Here is an 11,835-nt window from a genome sequence, read left to right as displayed (position 1 = left end):
CTCGTGAACCCTCCTTCTTCCCCCATTCATTCATCTCAGTCTCACACTCTCACTAACATGACCTAACCCTCTGAAGCCTTCCCAAATCCCAGCCCAATCGCCACCGCTGTCGCAGGAGTTCTCAGGTCCTCAGCGCCACCACCGCCGCCTGGTTAGAATGTATGGTTCTGATTTCAGAACGCCTAATGTTGATGTTTTTGTGTTTTGCTGCTTTGTAACAGTTAATTTGTTACTCTGTTTTAGTGTTTTGTTAAGGCTGTAAAGTGAAAACTTATTCTATTTTGTATTATTGTTGAATGGCTGAATGTTGTAGTTAAAAACATGATGTTAAGAACATGCTGACAAGAACATACTGTTTTGCAATATTGTGAAAATTTACTCTCTTCTCCTTGCTGATATGGTCTTGTGTTGTGGAAACTTACTCTCTTCTTCCTTTCTGAGGTTGGTGGAAATGGGATTACTAATAACTCAATAGGATTGTCGTAATATGTTCTTCCAATAAAAATTGGATTAAGAATTTTATTTTCATTGGCAAGCGCTCTCCAATTAGAACGTTGGAGGCTAAGATTGTCTGGAACTATTTTACTTATCAGTAGTTAAATATATTATGGCAAATACTCCAAAGCATTTTATGTAGAAATGAAATACTCGAATTTTTCCATTTAATTTGATACATATAGATGATGCCAAAGTGTATCCCAAAATTTTCTTCTCTAGATGTATTTAAGGAAAGATTCCAATCTTTTAGAGAGTGGATTAACACATTTTTACAAGGAAAAAAATAAGTTATTGTTATTAGAAAAGAGAATGAAAATTTCCTTAAAAATATCTATTGAGTTATTACATTTTATATATTTTGTACTCTTTATGTACTCTCACTAAAAAAATTATAACAAATAAGTCTACATGTATTGATAAAAAATAATCTAGATTAAAGTTAAGAAATCCATTAAAAGTAAAAAAAATTGTGAACGATTTTCCCATAAATGCTATTGAGGTTGACGCATCTAATTTTTCTCTCAAACTAGACAAAGATTTAGTAGCCGAACAAGAATTTTGTTTACGAAGATTTTAAATTTTTAAAATTAAAATGGGATAATACAAATTTAGATGAAAACAAATTACGAACCTATATATTAGACTATATGGCAAATATATATAGAGGAGAATTTAGATGGGATAATTTTGTCATATATAATAATAAAAGCCGTTTGTTGGGGTTGTAAAAAAATCGTTAGAGGCCACACTACACCACAAAGGGTGAAGAAGCGATATGATCTGTATTTCGCAGCTAAAGTCATTTAAAAGTGTGTTAATCTACTCCCTACAAGATTAAAATCTTTCTTTAGATACATATATAGAAAGAAGTCATGGAATACACTTTCGCATCATCCATATGTATCAAATTATATGGAGAAATTTGAGTGTTTCATTTCTACATAAAATGTTATGAAGTATTTTGCCATAATATATTCAACTGCTGATAATTAAAATAGTTATGGATAATCTTGGCCTCTAACATTTTAATTGGAGAGCGCGTGCTAATAAAAATAAAATTTTTAATCCAATTTTTATTAGAGAAATATATTACGACAAGCCTATTGAGGTATTACATTTTATATACTATGTACTTCTTATGTACTTCCAATAAATAAATATAATTATTTTTATTATATTTTTATATTATAGTTTAAAATATTATTTTAATATATTTTTTAACATTTAAAAAAATTGTATACTAATTAATCCTAATGAATAAAAAATACTTATATTTTTTGTATTTATCTATTTTATATTTTTTAAAACAAAAAACTTCTATATTTATATAATAAAATATGTAGTAATTTTTTTAATATATATATATATATAATATCTATTAATTTTTTTATATATTAAATAATTATAATAATATAATAACGTGAAATCAAATAACATATTAAATTGGTTATATTAAAATTAAAAAATTATATATTTTACTCTTGGATTTAACAAAATATATTTTTAATAAATTATATATAATAAAAAATATTTTGTAAAAAATATTTGTACACCAATTTTTTTTTACACAATCACACACTAAAAAAATAAAAAAAATATGATTTTTTAATTTTTTTAAAAAAATTTTATGAAATAATATTTTTATATATTATATATAATATTTTAAATAAACTATATTTAGACGAATATTTAATAAAAATTTATATTATATAATAATATTTTTAATAAAAACCGTTAGTTAAATATTAAATATAATAATTTAATTATTTATTAAGTAATATAAAATAAAATTTAATTATTTTATATTTTTATGTTGTAATTTAAAATATTATTTTAATATAATTTTTAATATTATAGAAAATGTTTTACATAATAATTAATTTTAATGAATAAAAATATTTATATTTTTTGTATTATATATAATATTTTAAATACATTATATTTTAAAAATATTTTAATAGAAATTTATATTATATTATATTATCTTTAACAAAAATAGTTAGTTAATAAATTTTGAATATAATAATTTAATTATTTGTCAAGTAATATAAATAAAATTTTAATTATTTTATATTTTTATGTTATAGTTTAAAATATTATTTTAATATAATTTTTTAATATTACAAGTTTTTTTCATAATAATTAATTTTAATGAATAAAAAAGACTCATATATTTTTATTTATATATTTTATATTTAATTATTTAAAAATAAAAGATTCTGTTGCTATTTAAAGTATTGCATATTAAAATATTGTCATTTAAAATATTTAGCTATGTATTAGGATATTCTGTATTTATTAGAGTCCATCAATGTTCTTCTTTTATATTTGAGGTCTGCTACACATACAAGCCTTTTTGGCTTATAAGCTATACAAGTTAGGTTCAAGTCCAAGAAAAAACACGCATTCATTATACCGCACTCTTCTCTTCTTCCTCAATCAAAACGCAAACCGTCAAGATTCGCACTCTTCCTCTTCTTCTTCAATCAAAATGCAAACTGTCAAGATTCAAGCGACATTCAAAACAAAAGATACGTTCCAACTCCTCTCCAAGAGTAGAAGAAATCAAGAAGAATAGATACAAATCTCCATAAAAAATCACCAGAAAAAATGAAGAAACATTATTCAAAGTACTATTTTACTGTTCTTTTATATTTTTTCTAGATTGTTTCTGTCATGTGCCTCATCTTTAACCAACAAAATATTAAAAGATTTCAAGATGAAATATACTGCCTCCTCCATGTTTTGGGTATATTTCTTAAATCTTTGGGTGTATTTTTGTAATTCTTTTGGTGTATTTCTGTAATCATTTCGGTAACCGTTTGGGTATATTTCTGTAATCGTTTAAGGGTATTTCTGTAATCGTGTGGGATATTTCCGTAATCGTTTGGGTGTATTTTTGAAGTTCCATTATCTTTGAAAAAACAAACGAAGTAAGAAGGAGACCCAACAAATTTGGCAAAAAATTCGAAAAAAAAAAAACAAAATCTTTTAAAAAATGGAAGTTATATATTTGTGTGTTAATTGATTTGAATTGATTTAAAAATTTGTTAAAAAGGCACGTAACATAAGCAGTGCGTTTAGTGTGTTTTATTTTATTCAAACTTGTAAAGTTTGTAAGCGCAAAACACTTATATATGTAGAGATTAATCCTTTATTATATTTACCTTTGATTTCCATCTAATATAATCTAATAGTTTATATAAATGTAACATATTTAATAAATACATAATTATTGTGTTTATTTTAGACATACCCGTTGGTTTTACACTTTTACTATATAAATGTAATATTATGGTATTGTAGAAGAGTTTAAGATTCAGAAAAGATAAAGAGGGATCAAAATTAGATGAACAAGAAATAAAGACAAAAGATTTTTTTTTTCAGTATTGTGATTTTGATTAATAAACGTATTGGGTAACCAAGTATTTTTAGAAAGTAAATCTAATAAAGTCTCTTTTAAGTGTGTGCGCTATTTTTTTCTATGATGTTATATAAAGTTTAATATGTGTTTCGGTATGATAAATTTATATGTATTAAAATGATAAAAATGTGAATAAATAAAAATTAATTACTAATTATTTATTTATTTATCAGATTTTGAAAAAACAAGCGCTAAATTAAGGAAGAATTAAAACAAAAAACCCATCCCAAATGCGTTGAATTGAAAATTAATGTTTTAAAAAAAGGTGGTTGTTCATTCACAACAGTTGAAATACAAAAATATGTTACTTGTTAAATAATTTAGTCAAAATATTAAATTATTTAATAATTTTTTATTATCATCTTCACATAAAAAATATCTTCGTATGAATAATTATTTTTTTTAAATAAGAATTTTCATCAACATACATTAGGATAATAACTTTATAGAATTAACTAACGAGTCAAACAATAATATTAAATATAAAAAATATATTAAAATATAAAAAATTTAAGTTTTTAAATATTTATTTTATATTAAAAATATAAAAATTTATAACAAATTATTTTAATAATATCTTAAGATACTTATTTAAAAAGATTTAACTTTTAAACAAAGAGCATATATATAAAAAAATTTAACCTTTATATTTTTTATAAATTTTTTTTAATAAGTAAACTTTTAGAAATTTATTACACATCTTAATTAAATCCATTAGAAAAAAAATTATACTATACATTTAAGTATTTTTGTTAATTAAATTTAACTAAATTAATTTAATATTAACAAAAATTAATTATAAATAATATTATTTTAAATTTTATTATTTAATTTAATTAAATTTATTTCATAAAAAGAGTTAGATATATAACATAAAAAAACTAATAAAGCAACATCTAGAGAATAGTTTGTCTTTGCAGTAGTCACATACTCACATGCATGTCACATGGAACTGAAGAAAATGAATGAGGGTAAAAGTGTCATTGCACATTGACCTCCATGCTCCCCCTTATATATACCTCCAGCTCCGAACGCTAGGGTATATAAAGCCCCAAATCAAATCGAGGGAAAACGAAGGAAGAAGAATTGAACCAGAGCTCAACGAACAATAACGACAATAAACTTCACTCAACTCTTCCAAATCCATTTCTCGATTTCTCATCACGTATTCCAAATCCTGGATCTTACTTCTTTCCTTTCATCACTGCAATATTTTCTTTCTTTCTTTCTTTTTTTCTTTTAATTATTGACCTTTTTTTAATTATATTCTCTGTTTTCTTCGTTAACATGCACATTTTTTTAACATGAATTTTTGCAGTTATCGTCCAATAATGGCGACGTTCGAGTTGTACCGTAGATCAACGATCGGAATGTGCCTCACGGAGACTTTGGACGAGATGGTTCAAAACGGAACCCTTAGCCCAGAGCTTGCTATTCAGGTTCTCGTTCAGTTTGATAAGGTAAAATTATTCTTATATATATATGCTCTTTGATATGGTTCTTATTTTCTTTCTTTCTGTTCGTGTTTTTTTGCCTCAATTTTGAAGCTTCACGATATTGTGTGTTCAACATGTTGTTTATTTTAATGGTGTGTGGATTTTGTAGTCCATGGCTGAAGCATTGGAAACACAAGTTAAGAGCAAGGTCTCCATTAAGGTACCAAAATATGCTCCTTTGTTTTGATGTGACATGAGGTTTTGTCTTTTAGGATAAATTAGATTTGATTTGGACTTGCTTGCTTCTTTTGTTATTGTTGTTGTGGACTTGTCATGAACTGTTATATAACCTTAGAGTAAGGTTGGTAACCTGATGAGTTTTATAACTTGTAATGATTGTTGATTGCTGGTTTTTAATAGTAAATAGCAAATGTTTGAAGAGTAATACCATTTGGCTTAGATAAGCAACTTCAAATGTTTTTCTGAGAATAATGCACCGTATGAAAACATGGAATGGTAGAATCATGAGTGAAATGCAAATAAAGGGAAAAATATTTGACAAAAATATATATTTGTTAATTTTTTATCAGCCATTTTTGTACCATTCGTCATGTTGCTGTGTGTATCCTTAAGTACTTCTGTTGTTTGAAATCTTCCAAGTATAACTAGCAACGAATAAATTTTTGAAATTTAGTATACTATATGTTAAGTGTTTTCATAATTAGAAGTGCTAATTTTATCATCTTTCATCAAGAGGTTCAAAGTGATCTAAGATAGTGCTAATTGATAGTTCAATATGAAGATTTTTATTATTCCCTTCGACAAAACTCGTTATCCTAGCCCTAATACTCAAGGAATGCATATGGCATATGAAGATAGCTAAGAATAAAGAGAGGGGGAAATATTTAGATTTAAATTGAAGCTATATAACAGAGATCTTGAGTCATTGATAGTTTGCATATATATTGACTATTGAGTCCTTGATAATCTGGATAAGATAGAAAGGATATTGACATTTTTCTGTTGCATTTTAATTGTGTATTTAAAATTAATGTAGTCTAAGCTTGCAGCAACATTTTATCATTGTATATTGATCTGCAGTCTGAAAGAAGAGCTTTCTTTGTCGCCCTTAGTTGCACTCCATTGTTTTCCTTAGTGGCTTTTTGTCGACAAAACTGTCTATAATGATCAATATTGACATAAATTTTTCTACTCATAATAGAAGATGATGTCAACATCAGTTGTCTGGCCTTTTTAGAGATTTGTTATTTTGTGTATATAAGTAGTAACATTTTTTGCTTCAAGAATGCTCTCCAATCACTCTTTTACTTTAATGGAATATAGGGTGATGTAATGAAAGCATGTGATTGAAAGTTGATCAATTTACACATTGTTTTAACTTTTAACTGTATTAGAGCCTGCTGCTGAATGCATGTTGAAAAGGGAAGGCTTGATGTTTCTTTAAATTTTGGTGTCAAATTTTATTGTGGGTTGATATTTCATGTTAATAATGCAGTTCATCAACACGGCAACTCTAGATTTTTCAACAATTCCTTTCATTTGTTGATTTTATTTGGGAGGATTACCCCTTTTTTTTGCTCTCCTTTAGTGTTCAACATATAGTTTGCTCTAACATGCAAAAGGATTGGCATGCTTTGTTACATGGTAAATATTGTCATCGTAAATTCCTTCTCACTTAACAAAATTCTTCCTTTTCTATCCAATTTATAAAAAAAAAAAGGTTCGGAGTAGCTATTCTCAAAGCAATCTCAAGTTAGTCAATCATCATATTCCTTATTTTAGATTCGTACTTATTTTCTTTGTGAGAAATGGTACATTAACTCTTCCTTGCTTTCCTTTCTTCTTTGTAAGAAAAATCTGACTTGTTCTGTTTTCCTTTTCTTTTTGTTTGTCCAATTTCACAGGGACATCTCCACACATACAGATTTTGTGACAACGTTTGGACCTTCATGTTACAAGATGCATTGATTAAGACTGATGACTGTCAAGAGAATGTTGGAAGAGTTAAAATTGTGGCATGTGATTCAAAGTTACTCACACAATAAACTTGCTGAATTTCCATGGACTGTGGATGAAGGAGTTGTTGTCATTTGCTTGTATCATGGGAATGGTGGTGTCATAGTCAAAGATGATCTTAATTCTCGAATGAACAGCAACCACGTAACAATATGGATTTTAAAGCCATTAATCTTCACACCTTTATTTAGTTAATGTTACATTCAGAATGCTACATGTTTAATTGAATGAGAATACTCTCCTTCACTGTACTTCTTTATAAACGAACTTATTGTCTCCAAGGATATTATGGTTGAAGGATGGCTGTTTCAGATTGTGATTTTTGACCCTCTTATAACGTAAAAACGATTTTTGGACGTGTTAGAGTTACTTAACCTACAGCGGTTAACTGACGTCCACATAACTAAAACCTGACAAATTATAATATTCTCTAAAAGTTGTTATTTTTGTAAAGATAAGTTCTCTCATTGAAACGTTTATTTCATCCTTTCAAACTGGTGATATAGATCTAACATATCACCATAACAATTAGGAATAATAATTACTAATTAGTGTTATTTAATCAAAGAATTGAATTTAATTTTTAGAGTGCATAGAGTACAACTTTAAATATAATGATATTATTCGCATTTTAATAAAGTTTTTCATTATAATTGTCTACCATAGAATTATTTCTAAAATTTAAGAACTTATATTCCTAAAAAGTTGCAATATTCATATAACCATTTACGAAGTCTTATAATAAATGTCATCTATGTTAACTATACGCTAAAAAATGTCGTGATACCATTCCTCTTATAGTTTAAGTTGATAGGAGTAGTGACAATATTAATGGTTATATTTAATGGTTATTTTTAATATATATCATGATATTATTTTTTTTAAAAGCTTAAGCTTATAAGAAGAAACAACATGGGTATTTGAATTACAGTTTGTAAACTGTAATTTGTATAAAATTGATTTTAATAAAAAATAAGTTTGTGTTAATGTGATTTATGTTTGGCACTACCATGAGACGACGATGCCGACCGCTGTCCTCCTTCCTCAACCCATCAATCTCACTCAACATCCCATTTCTTTTTCTCTTACAATAACCCCCAGTTCTTAGCATCCAATTACAATCAACTAACCACTCAATAAATCAAGGTAATGAAATTCAAGAGTTCACCTAAAATCCACAAACTTAGATACATCTTGAATTAATTGTAAAAGAAGGAAATAAATAAAATTGGACACACAATCTTACTCTTAGCTCAAGGGTTTCATAATATTGCACTAAAGAAAAAGCAACAACTAATGTACTTGAATATTTGAATTCTTTTAATTTGTGGAGAAAAATTAAAAATTGAGGTGGTCAAGAAGAGTGACCGAATAAACCTAAGCACTGCAACTGTACCTACAAATAAAGCAATTATACCCATGTTTTCAATAATCATCTATAAATAATTATGAAATTAAGCAGAACTCATCAATTTCAATATTGAGAAATTAAGCAAAATTTATAAACTCATTTATCAATTTCAAGTATACTTAAACTAATTAACCAAGTAATTGTTGGGAAGACATAGAAATAATGATGAAGAGGAAACAACGACATATAAGAGAAGAGGACGAGACAAAGATTGAGAGATGGAACAGCGATGAAAAACAACATACACGAAGCAAGAGAAGAAAACGATGACATCGATGGAAATGAAGACTAAGAAGAAGATGACCAGAGTGACGCAGACGGACCATGGCAATAAGGAAGAACGACGATGAAAAGGAAACAAAACAAGGAGATAGGGGAAAGGGGATTGAGGAGCCTCGAACGACGTTGGTGGTTTGTTGAAGACGCAGGAAGATGGCTTCTAAATGGTGCAACACAATTTCTCGAGCTTAAATTGTGATTAAATTATAAACCAATAATAGAGATTAAATTGAGTTAAAATCTTATAATTGTTATGTAATATAGTTATTGGTTGTCTATCGTAACTTTTTTTATACACGTTGTTATTCTTTTTGGGAATATTCGCCAAAAAATATATATCTCAGACACAAACAATTTTGGAGTAGTTTTAAGTTGAGGAACGAATTTAAAATTTGATTACAAGTTTAGGAACCATTTTGAGATTTAATTCATGTTAAAATATATTATATACATTAAATAATATATGCAGAAGTGAAGTTAGACCATATTTAGTAGGGGTTAATATTTTTTAATTTTTTATTTTAATTAAAAATAACAACTTAAACTTAGAATTAATTTTTTATAAAATAATTGAAGATATTATATATTAAAATAATTAAACACAAATATCTCAAAATTAATTTTAAATATTGTAAATATAGGTTGCATACTTACTTTTAGAATGTTTGAATACTATTCAATTTTTTTTAGACGTTTTCTACAAAATTATTAAAAAAATGTATTATGTTTCATGTAAATAATTTAAATCACAACTATAACTTATGCAATGAAAAAATTAATAATAATATTATTAGAGTTGAAGTAAGTTAAAATTTGTAATTTACATAGACAATTGAGCTCGACGTTTTTTTCTTGATTCAAAGTCATCTATTATTAAAAATTTACATAGATAATAAGATAAACATTATGCAACTTAACTAAACTCAATTTATTTTATTTTTTGTAAATTAATAATATTAATATCACAAACAATTAATAATGAAACAAAATTAAAAATAATACAATGATAGCATTATAATTACATGATCATCATCTTTAATTTTTTTTAAAAACCTAAATTAATATTATAAGATTATAAACTAGATAAATAAATAAATATATAAATTATTAAAAAAAACAAATAAAAAAATAACTTATAAAAAAAGAAAAATGAGAGATGATAATGAAAGACCAAAGACTATTTATTATTTTTTAAGTTGTAATAATAAAAATATGGAATGATGTTTTATTTTTTAATTGAAAAAAGAGAAAAGAATGGAAGAAGTAATTTGTTGGCTTGTTGTTGCTGTCCTTTTAAATTCTTTATTTTTAATATAAATTAAGATTTTTTTTTTAATTAAGCATATGGCTTATAGCCTAAAGAACACACAACTTTTCAATTACTCTTTGCTGCATTGAAAGATAATTAGAGACAACCATACATTTTTTAAAACAGGAGGAGACTGGCTTATAGCCTAAAGAACACACAACTTTTCAATTATTTTTTGCTGCATTGAAAGATAATTAGAGACAACCATACATTTTTTAAAACAGGAGGAGACTAGATATTATTTTGGGGGGTGGGGGGCATTCTTTTATTTTTTATTATATTTGTAAACAAATTTTTTTCTTTTGGAGGGCCACTGCCTCCCTGTTTTATACGTAGCTTCGTCCCTGAATACATGTATTTATACATAAATACACACTACAAGAAAAATGGTGAATATCGTCAGATTTATCGTCAAATTTAATGTCGGACATTAGCAGCAGATTTATTGGCGAATTTGGAATAAATTCATCGGATATAAAGGTTACCATCGGATTTGATTTTTCGACGATAATAATTAAAGGAAAAGAAAAGAAAAATTGGGACCCAGATTACCATCGAATTTATCCATCGATAATCCATGATTAGTGCAACGCTGTGTTTTAATCACTTTCAAAGCGTTACAGTCGGAATTTTTTGTCGATAATTTTGTCCTAAATTCGAACTGCAAAGCTTCTTCCCCCTCATTTTTTAACTACTCTCTCTCTCTCTCCCCCCCAAACCAACTCCGATAGCCCCTTCATCAGCGTCGACCACCACCAACTGAGTGAACTCGGCTAGGTGCTCCTGGCGACGCGTTGGTCGCTCTGTCGTCGCCGTTTTCGTCGCTTCTACCACTGTTGTCGCCGTCGTTGCTCCTTTAATCGCCGACCTACGTCTCTCTTCCCTCCACCTGGTAGGTTATCCTCATCCCTTTTCATATTCCATCCTTGTTTTTACTTTATTTTAAATAAAAAAATCCTAACTCCTTTTTGAAGCCTAACCCTATCTTGCTCCTTCTTTAGTGACCATGGTTCAGACGTTCTTGCCGCCTTGTATTCTCGTTGCTAGTCGTACTTAGTTCCTATCACATTGCTGTCCTCTGTTTTCTCTTCTCGTAATTCCTCCATCACTATGTTTTTGGTTTTGCTTCTGCAGTGTGGATGAGTTTACTAACTTCACTTTTCACTGAATTTTTTCAGTTTTTATTCCATAAATTTTTTATGCTAAATTTTTTCGGTTTTTCAATTTTTAAATTTGATGTAGGTTTAGATAATTTGTTTAAAAATATAATAAGTTATTATTGAGTTCATCTAACTCTCGTTAATTGGATTATCTTAATATAAAAAAATGGATGTAGACAATAAAAAAAAGTTGTGAAGTACAATACGAAAGTCAAATTTTGCAAAGGATTTTCTCTTAAAAAACTTAAGGTGAAATGGGTAGAAGTATTATCTTTTATCTT

At 27.0% G+C, this 11,835-nt stretch overlaps 1 protein-coding gene across 1 annotated transcript; it reads left to right on the top strand.

Moving 5' to 3' along the window:
- Positions 1-4,963: 4,963 nt before the first annotated feature.
- LOC130944000 (transcription initiation factor IIA subunit 2) lies at positions 4,964-7,711 on the top strand. Its single transcript, XM_057872114.1, has 4 exons — positions 4,964-5,087; positions 5,241-5,382; positions 5,528-5,578; positions 7,284-7,711. Exons 2-4 carry the CDS (start codon positions 5,254-5,256, stop codon positions 7,422-7,424), a joined length of 321 nt encoding a protein of 106 aa, XP_057728097.1. The 5' UTR covers positions 4,964-5,087; positions 5,241-5,253; the 3' UTR covers positions 7,425-7,711.
- Positions 7,712-11,835: the final 4,124 nt, after the last annotated feature.

Source organism: Arachis stenosperma, chromosome 8 (genome assembly GCF_014773155.1).
Source record: "Arachis stenosperma cultivar V10309 chromosome 8, arast.V10309.gnm1.PFL2, whole genome shotgun sequence".
NCBI lineage: Eukaryota > Viridiplantae > Streptophyta > Magnoliopsida > Fabales > Fabaceae > Arachis > Arachis stenosperma.
The sequence above is the reverse complement of the archived record's forward strand: the minus strand, read 5'-3'. Positions and strand labels throughout refer to the sequence as shown.